Here is a 26,782-nt window from a genome sequence, read left to right on the forward strand (position 1 = left end):
ATCTTGGCACCTCCTGGATGATGGGTCATCTCTGCATCCTGTCCACTGCCTTAGGTCAGGAGCAATGTCGCAAGACACAGCACATCCACAGTAAGGCCGCTTCATTAATTCAGCAACCCCCCCTCTCCATCCCCTCATGAAGAAAAGAGGATGGGGAGAAATCCCTTCATACTTTAATTTCTTCAACTTTCATATCTACCAAAACAAAGATGGCATCTTGAGCAGTTAAAGCAGCTATGTTTGTTTGTGTATTGCTTTAAGCAAATTTTTTCTACTGTTGATTTCCACCAAGAAAAATGTATATTATGATGTATAATTTCCTATTGCTATATTGCATAGGTGTGCACTTTCAAAATTTACAGAAAATTATTGCCATACTTATATTGACTGGAAACTTGCTACCTTACAGTTGCCAAAAATGGTCCACAGGCCTTCCCATAGATCTCTCTAATATTGGAGGTCTTGTGAGATAAGTGTCAGTTGTATCACCCTGCAACTTATCTTTAAAACATGTCAACATTGTCACTTCCAGTCTTTGAACTGGGCCCAAGATGTCTATCAATATTATCCATATTTTCTCTATATTTTTGCATAAGGAGAGGGGACAATAGGCAGCTGCTCCCCCTCCTACCTCTGCTGATATAGAAATAGACCCACACAGGCTTGCTGGTGTAGTGGTATCACACTGGCCTGCTCATCTAGTGGTACCACACAGCAATAAATTTAAAGTGCACACCTAGATAATATAGCAATAGAAAAGTAGATATTAATTTTGTAAAGTATAATACATCAATGTAAATATATGTTTTTCTTTGTGGAAATCCATACCCCCCCAGAAAAAAAAAAAAAGTTTGCTAAAAGCAATACACTACCAAATAAAGCCATGATGAGAGCTTCAAGAAGCCAAGTTTGTTGTGACAGATGTGTAAGCCAAAGATATTAAAGTATGGTAAATTGGCCTAACCTAACATAACCTAACCTACGGGGTATGCATTTAGTAATGCAAGATGTCATCAGGGTCATCATTGTCAGATATGTTGATGGCAGGGTTTTGGCATCTGATCAGACTGGAGGGTGTAGAGGTATTTCATTGCTTCTAGAAAAGCACGAAGCTCAGTGCCGTAGCACTGCTTCAAAAAATGTATCATGCAAGGTACTGTATTTGAATTTATAAGATTAATATTCAGTATAATATATTGATATATCACTTAAATGCACAAGGTAGCTATTGCCATTGTCAAACTGACATTGACAGGACTGGACAGACAACTCAAACCTGGCAACTTGAAGCTCTCATGGCAGCTCCTCTTGGAAGTGTATTTGCTTTTAGCAAGATTTTTTGTTATTGATTTCTGCCAAGGAAAATAGATATTGGGTTGATGTACTTTAATTTACCAGATTGATATTAATTTTGTTTTGATATATCACACATATGCAATTCTTTGATAATAGCATTTTTCTGAAAGGGTTACTTATATATACAGGTAGTTCTCGTTATATGCGGGGGTTCCGTTCCGCGGACCCCCCGCATATAACGAATTCGCATATATCGAACTATTGAACCTATGGGAAAAAAGGGGATACGTTCTCAACTCGGATTGATTTTTTTTTTTTTTTTTTTTTTTTTTTTTTTAATTTTTTTTTTGCAAAGGGCTTACATACTGCATCTCATATATGTTTACATACATTTTAGCATGTAAGTATTAACCTCGGGAAAAGACGCTACCGTAAACATCACTTATTTCGCCAAGCGTATTTTCTTCAGCTGTTTGAAAAATCAGTCTGTTTACAATTCACATTTCAGACTGCTTGCTACGCTTAAAGGTCAGATATCAACAGATATACCATTCGCTAAAAATCATCGTTATGGAAGTCTTGATAGATATCAAGACTTCCATAACTTTTTGTATTTACAGTTTAATGTACATCAAAAAACATACTGACAGTATTCTATATAATTCCACCATCTACATCTTATCAAATTTGGCAAAAAACAGTTTTGTCTTCATTTCATTGCGTCGTCTGCTATTCGAAACATTCCGCCCGTGCGCTTCGTGAAAGGTTCGGGGAATTCCGCGTTCGTGACGTCACAGTTGCCAAACAAACAATATTGTTATTCTGAATAGCTAGACTTCGGAAAAGTGGTATGCGAGGCGCAATTAAAAGTGAATTTTCTGAATAAATTCTTCTGTAATAGGTAAAAACTTTATTTGTATGCTATTAAAAAGTACTTTTTCGATGACTTTTAGTGAATGGTATATCTGTTGATATCTGACCTTTAAATTGACTGTTGATTTTTTAGGTCAAATCGCATATCTTCGAATATATCCCCGCACATATAGAAAAGTGGTGCAAATTCTTGAATCGCATATACGCAAATTCGCATATATCGAAGTCGCATATATCGAGAACTACCTTACATACATACATATACCAAGGCTTTTTCCCCCTTACTAATGAGGTAGCCAAAAAGGAAAAGGCATAAAATCATTCCCACCCATTTCATCCCCGAAAACACTCCACACCCCTCCACCCTCCCTCTCATCTTAGCACCTCCTGGATGACGGGTCATCCCTGCACCTTGTCCACTGGCCTGGGTCAGAAGCAGTGTCGCAAGACACAGCACATCCACAGCAAGGCCGCTTCATTAAATCGGCGACCCCCCTCTCCGTCCCCCCATATAAAGGAGAAGACGGGGAGAAATCCCTTCGGGCTGTGTCAAAATTTTGCTCACACACACTACCTCATCCCCCATCCCCCCATCCATTCCACCTCATGCATCATAACATCTTCCATATACAACCATTCTCCATTCACCCCTGTCTTCTGTCCTCTCCTGTCCTTCCTCTACAGACATTCCCCTCTTCCCCAAAGCCCCCTTCACCCCATCCATCCATCTCATCCTAGGATGTCCCCTCATGTTCACTCCCTCCACATCTGCCTTCCATACCTCTTTTACTAGTCTTTCTTCACTCATTCTTTCCATGTGTCCAAACCATCCTAATACTCTTTCATCAACCACTATCTCCCAACTCCCTTTCCAGCCCTGTTCTCCTCCTCACCTCCTCATTTCTCACTCTATCCAGCCTAGTAACCCCCATCATACTTCTCAGACACTTCATCTCAAACACATTCAAGCTTATATACTTATATATATATATATATATATATATATATATTATATATAAATATATATATATATATTTATATGTATTTACCTAGTTATATTTTACAAGAAGAGGAGCTATGCTCGTGGAGTCCCGTCTTCATATCTCGTTTTATCTAGACTTTTTAAATTTGTGTATCGTTTTTGCACACTCCACATTCTCATCTAATCTGTTCCAAACATCTATTATCCTGTTGGGAAAGCTGTTCTTTTTCAGATCTCTTCTATAATTGTCTTTCTTGATTTTCTTTCCATGTCCTCTTGTATCTCTACAATCCCATCTTATTAGATCCTCTCTATCAATAATTTCCATGCCTTTCGTGATTCTATAAATAGTTATCAAGTCTCCTCTTATTCTTCTTTACTCTAATGTCTGTAGCTCAAGTTCTAAGAGTGTTGGTGCTAATCCCGTAATTGCTCTTTGTATTCTTTCAAGTTTTGTTATACAGTAAAAGCTCTCTTATCCGGCATCACTGGGATCAAAGGCATGTTGGATACTCGAAAATTCCGGATACTTGAAGGGGTTGCTAAAGTAAGTGAAGGAATACAGGAATATGTCTACAGTCACCCCCTTTATTCACTATTAATGTCAGTTAACATATAGTAGCACATACCATAACATAAACAAAGCATCACATGATTGCAGCATCACCACCTCACTCGCCAACATACAGTTCATCACTAGACACAAACCTTCTCCGTACTTTTCTGAAGGGGTTACTAAAATAAGTGAAGGGTTACAAAAACAGTCTAAAATTGATTAATTTTATTCACCATTAACAACATTTAACATAACATAAACATTTAACTTAAAAAAGCACATAAACAAACAAAACCACCTCACTCGCCAATATCCAGTTCATCACTCCAGTTATCACTGTCCTCCGTACTTGTTTGCTGCTCTTTCTTTCCTTTACAACCTATTTTAAAATAGTTTCTAATGTCAGCTTGTTTGCAGCTCTTTCCTCTTTGCAATAAAAACTCATTCTGAATGCAGTGAAGAGACATAACATCTCGGGTGGACATATAGCTGCACTGCTCTGCAAACTTAACAAAGACAGCTAAACCATTTGCAGCATCTTTCCATGTCACCTTAGGCTCAAGGTCATCTTCTTCCTCACTATCTGCCTCTGTCATCTTCTCAAAATTGTCTTCAATTACCGCATTGATAAGTTTCTCATCAGTTAGAGTAAATGTTACCGCTTCGTCTTTGTCCATATCTACCCACTCTTTTAGCACCTCATCTGTTACACTAAGTTTAGCACCACCCCCATCCCTCAACTCACTCACCACTGAATTTCTCTTGTCACCAAACCCTTCAAAGTCCGAATCATCCGCCTCTTCAAACATGATCAAGGGATACAATTATGCCAACATCATATTAAGGTTTGTTTTTTGACATCCTGCCAAGCTAACAAAGCCATGAAGATAGCGTCTTTTACATTAAAAAATTTTTTTAACTCGGGGATTGTATCATCATCATAATTTACAAGCTTACGCAGGAATCTTTTACGGTAATTCATTCTAAAATTCTGAATTACACCCTGATCCATGGGCTGGATGATACTGGTTACATTCGGGGGTAAATAAAGAGCAAATATTTTTCCCACTACAAGTTCTTCAGCTGGCGGATGTGCATTGCAGTTATCCAACAACAACAACAACACTTTACTGTCCTCTGGGAGCCCTTTCTTTTTCAAATTTTCCTTGACCGAGAGAACAAACAAATACTTAAACCGGTGAATAAATATTTCTGAATTCATCCAAGTGCTATGTTGTGCTTGATAATCAACAGGCAGGTATGCGATGTTCTTAAAACAGCGCGGTTGTTTGTACTTGCCTACCACACACAACTTTATCCTGTGAGTTCCTGCCATATTTGCACAGCACAGCACAGTCAGTCGACCCTTGCTGTGCTTGAATCCTTTGAGAGACCCCTCTGCCTCACTTGCAAGCATTGTTTTTGGAAGACAGCTGTAGAAAAGGCCAGTCTTGTCTGCATTGTAAACCTGGTCCGGGATCAGTCCATGCTCTTCTACCAATTTAGCAAACCTATAAGATTTAAAAACAGAGAATGTGAATTAGAGAAAGAAATTATAAGAATAGAGAAGAAAAGAAGGATAGGAGTAAAACATCTGATGATATAAATCATATTAGCATGGGCTAGGCCTAGGCCTATTTAACGCTAAACTAGCATAAATTTAACAATCCTTACCTGCCGATAAACTCATCAGCCGATGGTTGATCTGCAGATTTCAATTCACCAGCAATGTCCAGCCAGCTTCCTTATTCTATGCCGAGTCTTGAATCGGTGTTGCCAACCTTCTGAGAACTGCCATGTTTCCGCTTCACCCATCTTCTTTGCTAGGTTGCATCTTTTTTCTTGCAGCATGGGGCCTGTTATTGATACTCCTTCGGATCTTTTCAGGGAAAACCACTCATACAACACTTTGTCAATCATGTCCCCAAGCTGATATTGTAAAGTGTGACGGTTTTCAGCAGCTTTTGGGGTATCTGTCCCCTTCATAAACTCACATAACTTCTTCGATTGGGCCTTAATATGGTTGATGAGCCTATGCCAAATACATCCATGAGCATTTCTGTTTTACCCTTTCTCTAGATATTTGCAAATGTCCACCTTCTGCCTAAGTGTAAGCACAACATGTTTCCATTTATCAACTTTGGGCATGATGAAAGTTTAGAGGGGAATACTTGAGGAAGAATGTAGCTGAACTGAGCTGAGACAAACACAAACATGGCACATATGACCCAGACAGTGGTGCGCTCTGGTGATGGCTGGAACAATTAAATCCTTGCACAGGAAATTTTATCAATTTGTATTGATTTCATGTAGATTTTTATAAATTTTAATGCTCGGAAAAAATATGCCAGATATTTGAAGTTGCTGGATACTTGAATGCCAGATAAGAGGGCTTTTACTGTACATTTTTTTGTACTTGGTGACTACGTCATCACTGGATACTCCAATTTTGGTCTTATCAAAGTAATTAGTTTTGTCTTCACCATTTCTTCGTCCAGTTATGTAAATCCCTCTTTGATTGATCTTATTAAGTTATAAGTTTCTCCAATTTTTTTTTTTATATGTTTCTCAGGGGACATATTATTCATAATAATGACTGCCAGGTCCCTCTTTTTCCACTTTTTTTATTTCTTCCTCTCCCAGTGTATATGATCCCACTATTCTTTTTTTGCTTCTTCCAAATTCCATTATACTACACTTCTTAATGTTGAATTCCATCTCCCACTTCCAACTCCATTCCCATACTTTACTGAGATCACTCTGTAGCGACTCACAATCTTCTTTGGTGTTCACTTTCTTCAACATTTTTGCATCATCTGCAAAGAAGTTCATATAACTTTCAATTCCTTCATCCATATCATTGATATAGCAAACATTATTGGGGTCAAAACTATTCCTTGTGGAACTCCACTAATCACCTCATCCCAATTGGAATAACTGTGTCCATAGTTTGTTCTTTCATTTGTTGTTTCACTATATCTCTAAATTCAGTTTTGCTGTCCTGAACCTTTTTCCAACCTCACCTCTTTTGCTATGGACTCTTTATTTTCTTTATTATTCCCCTTTAATTCCTCATTCTCATCCTTTACTACTTTTAACTGTCTTTTTAATTCCTATATTACTTTATTTAGATATTTGTTCTTCTTTACTACTTCCAATTTATCAACTCTTTGAGTAAGAACAATTTGGTTTGAACCTAACCTCCCACGATTCATTCATTTTTGTAAGTTTTTCCTCTTGACTAACTAATCAGGGGAGGTTGTCATCCCCTCCCTCATTAAATCCATGGAAATAATTATCTCCACTTTCTGTTGTTGTTCTTGTCTATATTTCTAATTTTCATGCCTTTAATATTTTTTGTTTCACCTGCCTCATCTGCACATCTTTTGTTTACATTCCTTCTGACGTCCAGAAGGGCCTGTTCAACCCCTTTGTCATTTTCTTCCATTTTCCTCAATAATCCCTTCCCTTCTCATTTTTCTTCACCTGCCCACTACACCACGAGCTTTCCCCTTTCCTACTAATACAACACAGGTACTCCCTCGTCGTTGAATCCACGAAGATTTAGTTCTTTTCCGGAGACCAATCGTTGCCATCTCTCTGCTGAATGTGTGTGTATTGTATTTACATAGTTGTATTATATGGGAAGGGAGCTATATTCATAGTGACCTGTCTTTGTGTCTTTTAGCATCTAGTTTGTTCTTAAATTCAAGTATGGTTTTTGCATATGCTTTTTTTTTTTTTTTTTTTTACTCTTCTGTAACTCCTTTTTTGAGTTTCTTTTCATGTCCCCTTGTATTTCTTTTATCCCAATTTAGTAAGTCTTCTCTATCAAGGACTTCCATGCCTTTCATGATTCTGTAGATGATCAGCAGGTTACCTCTTTCTCTTCTTTGCTCCAAAGTCAGTAATTTCAACTTAGACAGTCTCTCCTCACATGACAGATTTGAAAGTGTTGGAACCATTTTCGTGGTTGCTCTGTAGAGCCTTTCAATTTTCTTTATATTATTTTTGGTACTAGATGACCATAGTGTCGCAGCATACTCCAGTCTTAGCCTTATTAGTGTGACTATTTTTTTTGTTTTTCTTTAATAATTTTTTTGTCTAGATAAAAGCTACCTTTATTGATCTTAGCAAGTTGTAAGATTCTCCAACAATTTTGTTTATCTGTTTATCAGGGGACATGTCATTTGTGATAATTACTCCTAGGTCTATCAGATCCCACTTTCTTTACTTTCTAAGCTTTCTATGTTCTGATTTGATATTGTCCTGAAGTGTGTATGTGTGTGTGTGTATATATATATATATATATATATATATATATATATATATATATATATATATTTATGCAGATAAAACACTAGAAGTGTGTGTTCTTGGAAATGCAAGGTTGACCATGAAGAAAAACTATTAAAGCAGAGCGCTTTCATGTATTCACATCTTCAGGTCAAATAATACATAGTGAAAAGTACAAAGGTGCAGAATATATAGGTGGGAAACATGAGGATGTGGAGACATCCTGGTGAGAGAGGTGAGGTAGTACCCATGGACCAACAGTCCGTCCGCATTTACAATGGGTGCAGAAATGTCCTACATGTTTACAATTTATACATATTATAAATTTTCTTTACAAATAAAGTTGTTTAGTTTATATTATCATTTTTCAGTGTGAATAATACATAGTGAAAGGTACAGAGGTGCAGACAATATGGGTTATAGTGAGGTCCAACTGTCCGTCTGTGCATACAATGGGTACAAAATGTCCAACATGGTTACAATTTATACATCTTATAAATTTCTATACAAATTTGTCTAGTTTATATTATCATTTTCAGTGCAAATAATGCATAGTGAAAGGTACAAAATGGGTTATAGTGTGGACCAACTGTCCTACATGTCCTAAGATGTATAAGTGACAGTTGATCCACACTATTACCCACTTAGTATTTTTTTTTTCTTTCTTTTTTTTTCTTTCTTCTTTAATAGTATCACATGAAGCTTAACAGATCAAGGGTTTCTTGCAGTGGCTGCAATGGGGCAGTGACATTGATTAGTCCTCTGCCTCCTCTTTGCCATATTCTTGCTTTCTTCCTTCTGTTCCCCCTTCTCTTCTTTTTCTTCCTCATCTTGTTCCTCCTCCTCCACCTCCTCCACCTTCCCCTCTTTTCCTTTTACTCTTCCCTCTTCTCAGTGCCCTCCCTAGCTTTCTTGTACTTCCTCTACTTGCTTCTTTATTGCATCAACACAGGTTTCCTTCATCTATTCTTTTCTTTCTCTTGAAGTACTCTTTCATTCACTTCCATCCCATTTAGATCTTCCTGTTCCTCTATGCTATGTCAGCAAGATCCAGTTCATATTCTCCATTGTAGTTTGTGCACCCTCCCTCTACATTTTCTCCTATTTTCTTTTTTGATACTTTATCCACTTTCCTAATATTGAAATGAAAATTAAATTAAAAATATCATGGAAGGATATGGACATGTACACAATCTGTTGTTACAAATCTTTGGGATTAGACATGTTTTAAAATACAGAATTTATCAATTTGTGGAATTGGTATTAATATTTTGTCAACAGCAATCTGCACTTTTATCCCAGGGAACAATATTATGCTAAAGAAATAGAGTCTTACCAGTGAATAGAGATTTAAATAGGAAACTCTGTATGCGGCATTGACTATATTATGCAGCCAATATTTTAAGAATTTTAGTGACGTCCCTACAGACCAAAAACTTGGCACTCTTTCTTCACCCAAAATTGAATGCTGATAACTTTTTTTAACTACTGCCATCCCTCCATTCTACTATCTATCTATATACTAAGGTCTTTTTCCCCCTTACAAGGAAGGTAGCCAGGTCAAAAGACATATACCCATTCCCACCCATTTCACTCCCGTCCACCATTCTTTCTTCCCTCTTATTTTATCTCCACATGGATGATGGGTCATTCCTCCATTCCACCCACTGCCCTGGGTCAGGAGCAACACAGCAGGACACAGCATATCCACAGCAAGGCTGTTTCACTTATTCAGCAACCCATTAAACTATTCTACTACATACATATACCAATGTCTTTTCCCCCTTAATAGGAAGGTAGCCAAAGTCAAAGGCATAAATCCATTCCCACCCATTTCATCCCCACATACTCCATGCCCATTCACCACCCCTCCCTCCCTCTTTTCTTGGCTGCTCCTGGATAATGGGTCATTCTGCTACCTTCCTTAAATCTGTTGTTTACCATCTCTATAGACTCAATTTAACTTCTTTGGTGCAGCATTGCCCCAGAGGATAGAAGCACTGGCTATATTTGACAAAATGATGATAATGATCATTCAAAACGGGTAGTAAAGAGAAAATGCAGTGGAAGTTATTTTTTCCAAACTTGAATATTTGAGCGGTAGGGATACCGCTACATGTCCCATCTTAGTAAGGGAGATAGATATTTTTACCAGCTTAATGTAATTACAGTAAAAAATCATTAATTATCTTGGGTTATAGATCATAAAGTAGACAGACAATAAACAAGACAGCAACTGTGAACAGCTGTTGCAGTCACTGTTACTGCTAAGACTTCCCTGCTTGACAGAATGATGGAAGAAAATCATAGATTTAAGTAATTCCACTTTTGAAAATCCAAGTTAAGAGTAAGTAGATAGAAATTTGACTTGTTAATTGAAATTTATATGAAGTCATGCATTGATACCAAACCTTGAGAAATAATTTTGCTGATATTGTTATGGTAACTGTCATCTCCAACTTAATTAGATGTACACTGTATTTTTGAGCATTTGTTCTTTTCAAATGTTCTTAATCATATAATCATAGTCTATATACTGGTGTAACATACATTTTATAGTTGACAATATGCTTGATTTAAGTATTTTGCAGATATTAGATTTGCACAATTCTAAGACAGGTTTTGATGTGCAAATGATCTTTGTGAAAAAAATATTGTCAGAGTTTTGGGTAAGCAGTTGTGTACATGTAGTAGAAATTAAGACTAAGGTTAGGTTGGATGTAAAAATATGTTTGACATTTCTTTTCAGGCATATTTGTCGTAATGGCTTCAGTGTCTAAATGGACTGAAGCAGAAGTTTTAAGCTGGCTTAAAGAGGAAGGATTTAGCGACCACTCAGTGAATTTCGAATTGGAAAGGATTGATGGTCGAGCATTGTTACTTCTTTCAGAGAAAAACCTTAAAGATGACCTCGATATAAGGGTTTGTAATTTGCATTAAGAATCTATGTGAATTAGAAATTTGTATATTCTTTTTTCATATAAGATTTTATTTGTACAACATCATTACTGAAAATATTGTAGCGTGGATAGCTGTAATTATGTCTCGCATAAGCAAAGTGGGAAGAAATTTTGTCATTTTATAATTGCACCAAGGGTGCTTGAATGGATTTTATTTGTTTATATAGATGGATGGGGTGAAGGGGCCTTTGGGGAAGAGGGGAATGTCTGTTGTTGTTGTCGTTCCCTAGACTGTCTGTCCGAGCAGTCCCGTCTCCCCAAGGAAGGCCACAGCCGAAACTGGGTTTTCCCACAAATCCTTTATAGAGTGTATGTTGTGTTGTTTGCGTGCATGATTGTGTATAATGCAGTCTTCCATTATGTGTTGTATGGTATGGGGTGAAGTGTTACATCCTGGGCAGCTGTTCACAACACGGTCGTCCAGCCTCTTCTGGTAGCTTAGAAGTGCTGGGTGGTGACCGCATCGCAGTCTGGCCAAGTGGACTCTGTCCTTTCGTGGGAGAGAGGATTCAGAAGGGTGGATATCAGGGGGTCTGGCATGCAGCAGTGTGTTGTCTTTCAGTGTGTTAATGGAGCGGTGAGTGATATGATTATGAATATGTTTCCGGAGGCTGGTATTTGGTGGTTGTGGAGGAAGAGAAGAGAGTATCTGTGCGTAATAAAGGTCTTTGGGTGTAGTTTTAATGTTTCTTGGTGTGTGTGGGTGTTCTGCTATGTAGTGTAGCGGGTGTGATGTGTTTGTGGTGGCTGCAGCAAGTGTTTGTGTGCCTCTCATGTCGAGGTGGTCCTTGACTTTGAGGACTTTTGTTTCATGGTGTAAATGGTCTGTAGGTGATGTATTTGTGCAGCCTGTAATTGTTTTTAGGGCTTTGTTTTGTATGATTTGAAGGGTGTTGTGGTGTGTCTCACTGATGGCACCGATCCCCAAGGGGAATGTCTGTTGAGGAAGGATGTGAGAGGACAGAAGACAGGGGTGAATGGAGAATGGTTGTATATGGATGATGATGTGATGCATGAGGTGGAATGGGTGGGGGGATGGGGGTGAAGTAGTATGTGTGATAAACATTTACCGCAGCCCAAAGGGATTTCTCCCCGTCTTCTCTTTTTCTGTATGGGGGGACGGAGAGGGGGGTCACCGATTTAATGAAGCAGCCTTGCTGTGGATGTGCTGTGTCTTGCAACACTGCCTCTAACCCTGGGCAGTGGACAAGGTGCAGGGATGACACGTCATCCAGGAGGTGCTAAGATAAGAGGGAGGGTGGAGGATGCAGGGGAGTGGAGTTTATTTAGGGATGGAATGGGTGGGAATGGTTTTATGCCTTTTTCTTTTTGGCTACCCCCCTTGTAAGGGGGAAAAAGCCTCGGTATATGTATGTATAACGTGGGCAAGTATTTGACACAACCACCCACCTCATAAAGATGAAAACACGCCCACACTCGCGCATAGCTCCCCTTCCCGTAAAATACAACTAGGTAAACTAGGTAAATACTCACACATCTAGAAATGGCCGAATTCATGAACAATCACTTGAAGTCAGTTTTCACCAGAGAAAAAGTACAGCATTGGGATCAAGAGTGTGAAGTGTGATCTCCCCCCCCCCTATGAGGGAAATAATAACATAAAAAGAAATAATGGATCAATTAACAAATCTTGATATTAGGAAATCACACAGCCCAGATGGAATTGCTAATTGGATACTAAAAGAATGTAAAGAAGAACTAATGGGCAAAATATACATGATAAGTTGCTCACTCAAAGAAGGAAAAATACCAACATATAAAGGAGGAAACAAAGAAGAACCAACTGATTACAGACCGTTCTCCCTTACAAGCACTGTAGCCAAAGTTTGTGAAAAAATTATCAAGAATAGATGGATAAAACACCTGGAAGAAAAAAATATATAAACTAGAGACAATATGAATTCAGCACAGAAGATCATGTGCTACAAATTGAATCTCTTTCTACTCAAGACTAATAGATATAATACAAGAAAGGGAGGGATGGGCTGATTGTGCTTTCCTAGACTTACAGTCTTTGACAAAGTACCACACAATTTTTTTTTTTAAAAGATATGGAAAACATAGGATGGATACTAGGTAACCTACTGAAATGAATGGAGGATTTCCTGCATGGTAGAAAAATGAGAGTAGTGCTTAGAGAAAAGTGTTCAGGTTGGGAGGAGATAACTAGCAGAGTTCCACAGAGATCAGTATTGGCTCCAATAATGTTCACTGTTTATGTGAATGACATGGATGAAGGTGTCAAATGTTACATGAGCTTCTTTGCAGATGATGCTAAATTTTTGAGGAAAGTGAAAACTGAAATGGATTGTGAATCACTACAGACCCTAAATAAGGTTTGGAAATGGAGTCAGAAGTGGGAAGTAGACTTCAACATTAAGAAATGTAGCATAATGGAGTTCAGAAAAAGTAAAAACAAAAAAAGAATATCAGGACAATATATAATTGGAACAAAGGAAGTGGAGGAAGTGGGATCTGAAAAAGACCTGGAAGTAATTATCTCAAATGACCTGTCCCCTGATAAACAAAATTGTAGGAGAATCCTACGAATTGCTAAGATCAATAAAGGTGGCTTTTACCTATTTAGATGAAGAAATGTTTAAAAAAAATATTAGTCACACTAATAAGGCCTAGACTGGAGTATGCTGCAACACTATGGTCACCCAGTACCAAAAAAGAATATAAAGGAAATTGAAAGAATCCAGAGAGCAACTACAAAAATGGCCCCAGCACTTGCAAACCTGTCATATGAGGAGAGACAGGCTAAATTGAAGTCACTAACTTCAGAACAAAGAAGAGAAAGAGGCAACCTACTGACCATCTGCAGAATTATGAGAGGTCTAGAAGTCCTTGATAAAGAGGACTTACTAAATTGGGACAAGAGAAACACAAGAGGACATGGAAAAAAAACTCAAAAAGGATAGTTATAGAAGAGACCTGAAGAAAAAAAAAGCTTTCCACACACACTGGTAAATATCTGGAACAAACTGGATTAAACAATAGTGTTTGCAAAAACCATGCACATATTTAAGAGCAAACTAGACACTACGAGATACAGGACACCACAAGCATAGCTCCCCTTTCCATAAGATACAACTAGGTAAACACACACACACACCCAGTACAAAACAGAATATAAAGAAATTAGAATCCATAGAGCAATGACAAAGATGGCACCAACACTCTCAAAATTGACATACAAAGATTGTCCAAACTGGAACTACCAACCCTGGAACAAAGAGAAAGAGGAGATCTACCAGCCATTTACAGAATTATGACAGGAATGGAAGTCCTCGACAGAGAAGATTTATTAAAGTGGGATAAGAGAATACAAAAGGACATGATAATAAACTCAAAAAGGATAGTTATAGAAGACATCTGAAAAAGAATAGTTTCCCTCACAAAGTGCTAGATATCTGGAACAAATTGGATGAGGCAGCAGTGTGTACAAAATTTATACAAGAATTTAAGAGCAAACTAGATGCTGAAAGATACAAAGACGGGTCACTACAAACGTAGCTCTCTTCCCGTATAATACACCTAGGTAAATACACACACATGCACACACACACAAAAGTTATATGAGCTTTGCGGGTAATGCAAAATTGTTGAAAAAAGTGAACACTGAAGAAGATTGTGAGTCGCTACAGAGTGATCTCAATAAAGTATGGGAATGGAGTAGGAAGTGGGAGATGGAATTCAATATTTAGAAGTGTAGTATAATGGAATTTGGAAGAAGCAAAAGTGGGATCATATACATTGGGAGAGGAAGAAATAAAAAAAGTGGAAAAAGAAGAGGACCTGGGAGTCATTATTATGAATAATATGTCCCCTAAGAAACATATAAGCAAAATTTTTGCAGACACTTATAATTTAATAAGAATCAAAGTGGCATTTACATACCTAGACAAAGAAATGATGAAGAAAATACTAGTCACTTTGATAAGACCAAAATTGGAGTATGCAGTGACGACGTGGTCACCAAGTACAAAAAAATGTATAACAAAACTTGAAAGAATACAAAGAGCAATTATGAAATTGGCACCAACGCTCTCAGAACTCTCACATGAGGAGAGATTGGCAAAACTTGAGCTACAGACACTGGAGCAAAGAAGAGAGAGAGGAGACTTGATAACTATAGAATCATGAAAGGCATGGAAATTATTGATAAAGAGGATCTATTAAAATGGGATAGTAGAACTACAAGAGGACACGGAAAGAAAATCAAGAAAGTTATAGAAGAGACCTGAAAAAGAACGGCTTTCCCCACAGGATAATAGACATTTGGTACAGGTTAGATTAGAATGTGTGTGTGCAAAAACAATACACAAATTTAAAAACAGTATAGATAAAATGAGATATAGACAGGACACCACGAGCATAGCTCCCCTTCCCGTAAAATACAACTAGATAAATACACACACACATAGTAAAATTATGCCAAGGGGACTTAGAATACACAAAAGATATAGAAATAGCTCAAGTCATAAACAAACACTTCAAGTCTGTGTTCACTAGAGAAAATATACAGTATGGGGATGAAAGAAGGGAAGGGAGATCCCCGCCCATGAGTGAAATAATTGTAACAAGAAAAGAAAATAATGGACCAAATAATAAACTGCTCTTTTAAAGAAGGAAAAATACTGGAAGATTGGAAAAATGCTAATATCGTACCAATATATAAAGGGGGAAACAAGGAAGACCCAGCCAATTACAGACTGGTCTCCCTTACAATTACAGTGGCCAAAATATGTGAATAAGTTATTAAAAATAGATGGACAAAAGGTCTGGAGGAAAACTGTATACTAAACCTGAAACAATTTATATTTAGACAAGGAAGGTCATGTGCCACAAATTTTACCTGTTTCTATTCAAGACTAATATAGTACAAGAAAGGAATGGATGGGCTGATTGCACTTTCCTAGATTTAGAAAAAGCTTTTGATAAAGTTCCACACAAAAAAATTATTAAAAAACTGGAAACCATAGGAAGAATACAAGGAAAACTATTAAAATGGATTGAGGATTTCTTGCATGAAAGAAAAATGAGAGTAGTGCTCAGAGATAAGAGTTCTACTTGGGAAGAGGTGATTAGTGGTGTCCCACAGGGATTGGTATTGGCTCCAATAATGTTTGCTATTTATATAAATGACATGGATGAGTGTGTAGAATGTTGCATGAACTTCTTTGCAGATGACGCAAAACTGATGAGGATAGTAAGTACAGGAAAGGACTGAGTCGCTACAGAGAGGCCTAAACAGGGTTTAGGAATGGAGTCAGAAGTGGGAAGTGGACTTCAACATAAGTGTAGCATAATGGAATGTGGAAAAAGTAAAAAAAGAATATCAGGACAATATAAAATCAGTACAAAGGAAGTAAAGAAAGTGAGTTCTGAAAAAGACCTGGGAGTGATTATCACAAAGGACGTGATGCCTATTAAACATAAATAAAATTGTTGGAGAAACCTACAACTTTCTAAGATTAATAAATGTGGCCTTTACCTACTTGGAGGAAGAAATAGTAAAGAAAATACTAATCACAGTATAGGGCCAAAACTGGAGTATGCAGCGACATTATGGCAAGTATATATTAATCAAAGGAATGAATATGTAAAAATGCAGGGAAGGAAAAAGAAACTGAAAAAGACATAATGGAAAAATGTAAGGATTAGCCAAAATTATTTTATAGATATGTAAATGATAAAATAAAAAACAAATAGGAAATAGTGAAACTACACTAAAGGAATATGAAATACTCAGAAGATAGAGAAATACTAGAGAAAATGTACAACATCGGAATGGAGAGAAGTGAAATCCCCCCCCCATGAGGGAAATTATAGTAACACGGAAAGAAATAATGAACCTTAATGTCATGAAATTGCAAGGCCCAGATGGAATAGCAAACTGGATATTAAAAGAATGTAAAGAAGAACTAACAGACAAAATATACATCATAATAAGTTGCTCACTCAAACAAGGAAAAATACCAAAAGACTGGAAAAATACTAATATTGTACCAATTTATAAAGGAGGAAGTAAGGAAGACCCAACAAATTACAGATCAGTTTCCCTTACAAGCACAGTAGCCAAAATTTATGAAAAAGTTATAAAAAGTAGATGGATAAAAGATCTGGAGGAGAACAATATACTAAATCTGAGACAATTCGGATCTAGACAAGGAAAATCATGTACCACAAATTTTATCTGTTCTACTCAAGACTAATAGATATAATACAGGGAAGGGATGGATAGGCTGATTGTGCTTTCCTAGATCTACAGAAAGCTTTTGATAAAGTCCCACACAAAAAATTAAGAAAACTGGAAACTATAAGAGGAATACAAGGTAAACTACTGAAATGGATGGAGGACTTTTTGAATGGAAGAAAAATGAGGGTAGTGCACAGAGATAAGAGTTCCATGTGGGAAGAGGTAATTAGTGGAGTTCCACAAGGATCAGTATTGGCTCCAATAATGTTTGCTATTTATGTGAATGACATGGACAAAGGTGTGGAATGTTACATGAGCTTCTTTGCAGATGACACAAAATTGTTAAAGAAAGTTAGTACTGAAATGGACTGCAACTCCTCCAGAGAGATCTGAACAGGGTTTGGGAAGTGGACATCAGCATTAAGAAATGTAGCATAATAGAATTTGGAAAAAGTACATACATACATATACCAAGGCTTTTTCCCCCTTACAAGGGAGGTAGCCAAAAAGGAAAAGGCATAAAATCATTCCCACCCATTCCATCCCTGAATACACTCCACACCCCTCCACCCTCCCTCCCATCTTAGCACCTCCTGGATGACAGGTCATCCCTGCACCTTGTCCACTGCCCTGGGTCAGAAGCAGTGTTGCAAGACACAGCACATCCACAGCAAGGCCACTTCATTAAATCGGCGACCCCCCCTCTCCGTCCCCCCATGCATAAAAGGAGGAGACGGGGGGAAATCCCTTCGGGCTGCATCAAATTTTGCTCACGCATACTACCTCACCTCCTATCCCCCCACCCATTCCACCTCATGGATCACGACATCATCCATATACAACCATTCTCCATTCACCCCTGTCTTCTGTCCTCTCCCGTCCTTCCTCAACAGACATTCCCCTCTTCCCCAAAGCCCCCTTCACCCCATCCATCCACCTCATCCTAGGACGTCCCCTCATGTTCACTCCCTCCACATCTGCCTTCCATACCTCTTTTACTAGTCTTTCTTCACTCACTCTTTCCATGTGTCCAAACCATCCTAAAACTCTTTCATCAACCCTATCTCCCAACTCCCTTTCCACCCCTGTTCTCCTCCTCACCTCATTTCTCACTCTATCTAGCCTAGTAACCCCCATCATACTTCTCAGACACCTCATCTCAAACACATTAAAACTCCACTCTTCCTCTCTTATGTTCCATGTTTCTGCCCCATACAGTGCTGTTGGCACAATCACTCCTTCATACAGTGTCCTCTTAGCATCCATTCCCAAATGTCTATTCCTCATTACACTTTTTAATCCACCAAGGCATTTATTCGCTTCTCTCAATCTACATTCTACCTCCACCTTCACTCCACCTTTTTCTGCCACATTTGCACCCAAGTATCTAAAACTATCCACTTCCTCCAGTCGCTCTCCCTTTATGCTCACTTCCAGCGTACTGCCACTTTCACCCCTTATACATCTCATCACCTTACATTTACCCACATTTATCTTCAGCTTTCTTCTATCACACACTCTCCCAAGCTCTGTCACCAAATTCCTCAATCCCTCCTCAGATCCTGCCACAAGCGCAGTGTCGTCCGCAAACAACAGCTGGCTCACCTCCCACATTTCTCCATTTTCTTTAACCATCTCCAATCCCTGACCCACCACCCTTGCATTTACCTCTCGCACTACCCCATTCATGTATAAGTTGAACAGCCAGGGCGACATAACGCATCCTTGACGAAGTCCCACCTTTACCTCGAACCACTCACTCTCTCCATTTCTAATCCTGACACAAGCTCTACTATCATAAAAACTCTTGACAGCCCCTAGAAGGTTGGAAAAAATAAAAAATAAAAAAAATAAAAAAAAATCAGGACAATATTAAGATGGTGAAAAGGAAGAAAAGTGGGATCTGAAAAAGACCTGGGAGTGATTATTACAAAAGATATGTCCCCTGATAAATAAATAAACAAAATTATTAGTGAAACCTATAACTTGCTAAGATCAATAAAAGTGTCATTTACTTACTTGGATGAAGAAATGGTAAAGAAAAAGTCACACTGATAATACCAAAGTTGGGAGTATGCAGCGACACTGTGGCCACCCAGTACTAAAAAGAATATAAGGAAGATTGAGAGAATCCAGAGAGCAACTACAAAGATGGCCCCAACCCTATCAAACCTGTCATATGAAGAGAGATTGTCAAAACTAGAATTACAGACTCTCAAAACAAAGAAGAGATAAAGGTGACTTGTTGACCATCTACAGAATTATGAGAGGTATAGACGTCCTTGATAGAGAAGACTTGCTAAATTGGGATAAGAGAAACACAAGAGAACGGGGAAGGAAGCTCAATAAGGACAGTTATAGAAGAGACCTGAAAAAGAACAGCTTTCCACACAGAATGGCAGATGCATGGAACGTACTAGACAAAACAATAGTGTGTGCAAAAACAATACAAGAATTTAAGAGCAAATTAGATATGGCAAGATAGAGACGGGACACCACAAGCATATCTCCCCTTCCCATAAGATACATTTACCAAAGGCTTGTTCCCCCTTACAAAGGAGGTAGCCAAAAAACAAATGCATAAAAACCACTCCCTCCCATTCCATCCCTAACATACTCCACTCCCTTCCACCCTTTTCCCTCCCTCTTATCTTGGCTCCTCCTGGATGATGGGTCATCCCTGCATCTTGCCCACTGTCCTGGGTCAGGAGCAGTGTCGCAAGACACAGCACATCCACAGAAAGGCCACTTCATTAAATTGGCAACCCTCCCCTTCTCCATCCCCTCATTCAGAAAAGGAGAAGACAGGGAGAAATACCTTCGGGCTACGTCAATTTATTTCTTACACACTCCCTCACCACCACACCTTATGCATCACAGCATTATCCATACACAACCATTCTCCATTCCCCTCTATCTTCTGTCCTCTCCTTCCTTCCTCTTTCCCAATGCCCATTTTACCCCATCCATCCATCTCATACTAGGTCAACCCCTCATGCTCACTCCTTCCACCTCTGCCTTCCACACCTCTATTACTAGTTTTTCTTTACTCATTCTTTCCATGTGTCCAAACCATCCCAATACTTTTTCATCAACCTTATCTTCTAACTCCCTTTCCACCCCTGTTCTTCTCCTCACCTCATTTCTCACTCTATCCAGCCTAGTATTCCCTATCGTACTTCTCAGGCACCTCATCTCGAACATTCTGTTGGTTTGATCTTTGGTGGTTCACAGCATTTTTTGTATAGAGGAGGAATTGGGTAGCATAGTCAGTCCTTGAGACGTGGCAGTGAAGGTTCAGTAGGACAGTGAGCCAGTTGGAAAAATGTAGATAGTTCTTTGCTTTATTGATTTGGTACAAGCAAGAACTCGTTTGTCGAGGCTGTGTCCAGTTTTCAAGTCTCTCCCCACAGGCCAGATGACCGTGTCTTATAAAGGGGGAACTCAGATGAGTCACCAACAAAGAATTATGTACAGTAGTTTAGATTACAAGAAGCCATTAGGCCTGACTAGAGTCAAGCTAAGGCTCAAATATTTGTTACTTAATTAAACAATTTTAATCCTTAATTTATATGTTTACAATCCATGTCCAAGTGGACATAGAACCATAGGAGAAATTAAAGTGAGCAATACTGATGTCTTGTGGTACCATGCTTTGACCATTGGCATCGAAACGGGCAATGTGGGCTGGCTGGTGACCCCGGAGATAATTGTCTTGACAGTGCGTGACCTGAGAGATGAGGTCTTGAGCAGGCTCACTACCACGAAACTCTTCATGTGTGCATGCATCCATGTGCACTGGTGCTGGCTGGTATGCGCACAGATGTGTTGATATGCAGTGTGTGCAACAATTCAAACTCCTCTCTTCCTCTCTTATGTTCCATGTTTCTGCCCCTATACAGTGCTGTCTGCACAATCACTCCTTCATACAGTCTCCTCTTAGCATCCATTCCCATATGTCTATTTCTCATTACACTTTTTAATCCCCCAAGGCATTTACTCACTTCTCCCAATATGTATTCTACCTCCACCTCCATTCCTCCCTTTCCCGCCACATTCGCACCCAAATATCTAAAACTATCCACTTCCTCCAGTCTCCCTTAACCTCTTCACTCCAGGGCACATCGCACATCTGGCAGCATTAGCTGCCCGACGTGTGATGTTGCGTCATAATAATCGCATTATAAGAAATAAAGTCAGTGCTCAATCGTTCGTTCTCTTTCACCTGTGTATTTTGATAACCATAGAAAATATGATGAAGCCATTTTAGAGAGAATGAAAGTTAAGTAGGTACGACTACAATAAATATAATCAAGATGGCGACGTCGGCATCATCGAGTACCCACTTGCTCCTCATGCCGCCTACGTAGGCATCACCATATGGAAGTGGTTAATACCCACATGTATCTTCAACTTCCTTCTTTTGCACACCTCAAACTCTGTCATTAACTTCCTCAATCCCTCCTGTGATCCTGCTACAAGTGCAGTGTCATCAGCAAACAACAGCTGGCTTATCTCCCACTTATCTCCATTTTCTTTAACCATCTCCAATCCCTGCCCCACTACCCTTGCATTCACCTCTTGCGCCACCCCATCCTTGTATAGATTGAACAGCCAGGGCAATGTGACACATCCCTGATGAAGTCCCACCTTTACCTCAGGCCACTCACTCTCTCCATTTCTAATCCTAACACACACTCTACTACTCTCATAAAAACTCTTGATTGCTTTTAACAGTTTTCCTCCTATCCCATATATCTGCACTACCTCCCACAGTTCCTTCTTGTCTACCATGTCATAGGCCTTTTCCAGATCCATAAAAGCCCAAAAGACATCCTTACCTTTCCCTATAGCTTTCTCACATATCTCTTACCACAAAAATCTGATCTACACAACCCCTACCTCTCCTAAACCCACACTGTTCCTCTCCTAATTCTCTCAATCAAGACCTTCCCTTAAGCCTTCCCAACTACACTTAACAAGCTGATCCCTCTGAAACTACTACACTCACACTTGTCCCCTTTTCCCTTGTAAAGTGGAACTATACAGGCACTCCTCCAGTCCTCTGGCACTCTACCCTCTCTTAAACAAACATTAAATAACCTCACCAGCCAGTCCACCATCACTGTACCTCCTTTTTTCAGACATTCTGCATGACATCCATCCAACCCAGGTGCCTTACCTGCTCTCATCATCTTAACAACTGCCTTCACTTCATCTTTCCTTATTTCTCCTCCATTTCTCCTCCTCCGTAAGATACAAATAGATAAATAAAGGCACACACTTTCAGAACTGTCATACAAAGAGAGATTGTCAAAACTAGTTACCAACCCTAAAACAAAGAAGCGAAAGAGGAGACTTGTTGACCATTTATAGAATCATGAGAGGTATGGAAGTCCTTGATAGAGAAGACTTACTAAATTGGGATATGAAAAATACAAGGAGACATGGATGGAAGCTCAAAAAGGACAGTTATAGAAGAGACCTGAAAAAGAACTGCTTTCCCCACAGAGTAATGGATGTATGGAACAAACGACAAAATGATAGTGTGTCCAAAAAACATACATGAATTTAGGAACAGTTTAGACACTGCAAGATACAGAGACAAGACACCACAAGCATAGCTCCCCTTCCTGTAAGATAGAACTTGGTAAATACACCAAGATCTTGAAAAGGTGAACATTCTGACAAACAGTCAGTTTGCCTTCAGATCTGGAAGGTCATGTGTGTTGAACCTTTTAAGTTTTTATTTGAGAGTGAATGATGTGTTGCAAGAGAGAGAGGGGTGAGTTGACTACATGTACCTTGACCTAGAGAAGGCACTTGATCAAATACCTCACAGTTGACTTATGTGGAAATTGAAGTATGTTGTAGGACTGATAGGAAAACTACTAGAATGTATTAAAGACTTTTTGAAGGAAAGATACATGAGGACAGTAGTAAAGGACAAGATGTCAAGCTAGAGAGCAGTAACGAGCTTAGTTCCATAAGATTCATTGCTTGCACCAATAAAGTTTCTTGTCTTGACTTGATGGAAGGAACAACAAGCTATGCCAACATGATTGCAGATGAAGCAAAAATCATGAGAAGAGTGAAAAACAAGGACAGTAGAATATTCCAAAAATATCTAGATACTACTTTTACATGTAGCCAAGAATGAAAAATGAAGTTCAATAACAAAAAATGCAAATAGCAGCAAAAGGTCATCCTTAAACTATTCCTTGGAAAGCAAACCCATTACAAAAGCAAAAGAGGAGAAAGATTTGGAAGTGTTGATAAAAGACTCATCAAAACCCTAATATGACCAAGACTGGAATATGCATCAGTAGTATGGTCTCCACACAGAGTGAAGGATATAAGCAAGATTGAGTGAATACATAGGGCACCAACCAAACTGATTCCCATCCTAGTAGATAAACCATACGAAGAAAGACTAAAAGTACTGGGTCTACCAACTTTGAAAGATCAAAGAGAAAGAGGTGACATGATTACAGTATTCAGGTCACTAAAGGGGTTAGATTGTATTGATAGAAGAAATCTCATGAATAAAGATGAGAGCTTTAACCCCTTCCATACGGTGCCACATACGTAGGCATCATGAGGAGCAAGTGGATAAGAGAGGCTGCCATATCGGCGTCTTGATTATATTTATTGTAGTTGCCCCTCCGTAATGACATACTCTCTAAACTGTCTGTAATCACATTTTCTATGGTTATCAAAATTCACAGGTGAAAGAGAACGATCGATATAAGCGGTGACTATATTTTATGATGCGAGTATTATTACGACACGTCGTACGGCTAGCATCGGCTGCTGCCCGCGAGATTTAAGGCCCGTACTGAAGAGGTTAAGATCATGGAAGTAAATTAAGACATGTCAAAAGGATGTGGTTGTATCATCTCAAATGTAGGCCTAAACCAGAACTACATCTCAGAATTTGAGGGGTCAACACATACACCAGATCAACTTGTATGCTGATTTATACAGGATGTATGATATACACATATAAAAGTTTTCCTGTAGTTTCTTAGAGTATCAGGAATCTAGTAATATGTACACAAATCTTTCCCCATAACAGCTTTTAGGCGAACGGAAACGATTATGGTTTGCCATATTTCAACTGCAAACCCAAAACCAAGAGTCACCCATCAATAGTTCATCAGGCAGTCCAACTTCTTCCTTTCCTCCTGCTCAATGTGTCCACCATCACCACCATCACCACAATACTTCCTCACAGTATGCAACAGAGTTCCACGTACGGTCTTCCTTAAGCCCAAGACGACATCAAGGCAATTCTCATACCAAAAATAGGTAATGTATATATTTCATAATTATAGTTGTATAATAGTTGTTGTAATAATAATAATTTATGCCTTTCGGGTTTCACTGACTGGAAATCTGCAGCCTGCAGCAGCTGGCAACAGCCCGTTCCTCACAGTGGCCTCCCATAGATATCACTAGGAAGAAATGTTTGAATAATGCCCTGTATCCCTAATTTTAATGTACAAAATAAAAGTTATACTAATGGGGTTCCATCTCTGCTTCCAATAGTCTAACAGCTTTAAATTCATGTAATTGTTTAAGTACTACTGTATTTCTTCTTCACTATTTCTTGCATTAGTAATTACAGGATCCACCAAAACCACCCTTATAGGACACCTACATACAGAAACCAAAATCCTCAACCATAGAACACCATATGAAAATGACAGAAACACTATTCTATGCCATGGGTTTTATTTGTGAATGTGTGTGTTTGTGTTTACCTAAATGTAGTATACCAGAAAGAAGCAACACTCATTCGGTCCTGTTTCCTTCTCTTCAACTAATCACACGTAGCCTCAAATTCATGTACAGCTCCAACTTAATCTATATATTTTATTTCAAATTATCATATTTAGATTTGAATTCATGTATTATTCAAGCTTTGGCTATGTCACCTTATAAGCTAATCCAAGTTTTTATACATCTATATGGAAAACTGTATTTCATCACATCCTTTAGACATTTGATCTTTCTTAATTTGTTCCCATGACCTCTGAAAGCCATCCTATCCTGAATCAAGAGATTTCTTCTGTAATCATATCACCTTTCCCTTCAATCTTTCAAAGTTGGCAGACCCAGTGATTATAGTTTTTCCTAAGATGGTTTATCTGCCAGTTTGGTTGCTGCCCTTTCTCTTGATCTTGCATATACCCTTCACTCTTGTGTGGGGAGCATACCACTGATGCATATTCCAGTAATGGACAGATTAGGGTTTCAATGAGTTTTTTTCATCATCTCTTCAATCATATATTAATAGTGAAAAGCCAATTTAATCTTCTGCAGCAGACCTTACATTTCTCCCACAGTCCTCCCGATATGTCTGTCAGGTGACAGGTTGTCTTTTATCAATACTTCCAATTATCTCTCTTATTTTGTATTTGTGATGTGTTCTCTTCTTAAGGAATAGTTTAAGGATGGTATATTGCTGTTTTGCCCATTTCCAATACCTTCCATTTTTTGGTATTGAAATTAATTTCCCATTCTTGGCTCCATACAGAAATAGTGTTTAGATTTTTTTGCAGTAGTCTGCAATCCTCCTTGTTTTTCACTCCTCTCATGATTTTTCCATCATCAGCAGACATGTTGGCATAGCTTGTACCTTCCATCATTTCACTGACATAGACAATAAACATTATTGGTGCAAATACTAAGCCTTATGGAACTCCACTCCTTACTGCTCTCCATCTTCACGCTTTATCCTTTACTTTTGTCCTCATGTATCTACCCTTCAAAAAAACTTTTGTTCAAACAGTTTGCCTCTCAGTCCTCCAACATGCTCCAATTTCCACATAAGTCACTTGTGAGGTACTTTATCAAAAATCTTCTTGAGGTTGAGGTACACATATTACACCCACTACTCTAAAGTAAAAGATTAAAAGGTTTGACACACATGAGCTTCTAGATCTGAAGCCAAACTGTCAAAATTTTCATTTGAAGATATTTGGGCCATTGAACTTTCATAATCCTTTCATTTAATTTCACTATTGTGCTGGTCAGCAATACCAACCTATAATTTAGTGTTTTCTCCTTACCTTTATGAATTGGTACCACATTTGCCCTATTCCAATCAAGTGGCACTATGCCTTCTTTCAACAGTCATATCGTAAGACGGCGAATCTTGTCTGTCCTTGTTTTCTACATTCTTTAAGTATCCAGTTTGAGATCCTGTCATAACCTGGCTTTTGTCACATCTAAAGATCCCAAAATATTGAGAATGTCTCACTTCAACATTTATATATAAACCTGAATTTTTGCTCCTTTTGTTTTCCTCCAAAAAGTTGCACTTTTGAGAAGACTGACTGGAAACTTTCATTCATTATTTTTGCCTGAACTGAGGCCTCTTCAAAGTCCTCACTACCCACTATTAATTTGGTAATTATTTCCCTGTTTCTCAATTTACCACTTATAGACATGGAAAACAGTTTTGGTTCATCTTTGCATTTATCTATTTCACCTCTTTCAGAATTGCTTTCTCCCTGCAAATTTGTGTATAGTTTTCACCTTGTTTGTAAGCTGCTTTAATTTTATTGCTTCACCTCCTCCTGTTT

At 38.5% G+C, this 26,782-nt stretch overlaps 1 protein-coding gene across 4 annotated transcripts in view; it reads left to right on the plus strand.

Annotated features, from left to right (window-relative positions):
• LOC143038501 (sphingomyelin synthase-related protein 1-like) overlaps window positions 1-26,782 on the plus strand; it is a 67,673-nt gene that overhangs the window by 10,333 nt on the left and 30,558 nt on the right. For 2 of the 4 annotated variants that reach the window (XM_076207750.1, XM_076207749.1), the window contains exons 2-4: window positions 10,205-10,350; window positions 10,753-10,925; window positions 24,268-24,500. In XM_076207750.1, the coding sequence (XP_076063865.1) occupies window positions 10,767-10,925; window positions 24,268-24,500 (392 nt within the window). In that variant the 5' untranslated portion in view covers window positions 10,205-10,350; window positions 10,753-10,766. The remainder of the gene's footprint in view (window positions 1-10,204; window positions 10,351-10,752; window positions 10,926-24,267; window positions 24,501-26,782) is intronic. The other 2 variants (XM_076207748.1, XM_076207751.1) reach the window with 1 other exon arrangement.

Source organism: Oratosquilla oratoria, chromosome 24 (genome assembly GCF_046742065.1).
Source record: "Oratosquilla oratoria isolate Oo_2021 chromosome 24, ASM4674206v1, whole genome shotgun sequence".
Lineage (NCBI taxonomy): Eukaryota > Metazoa > Arthropoda > Malacostraca > Stomatopoda > Squillidae > Oratosquilla > Oratosquilla oratoria.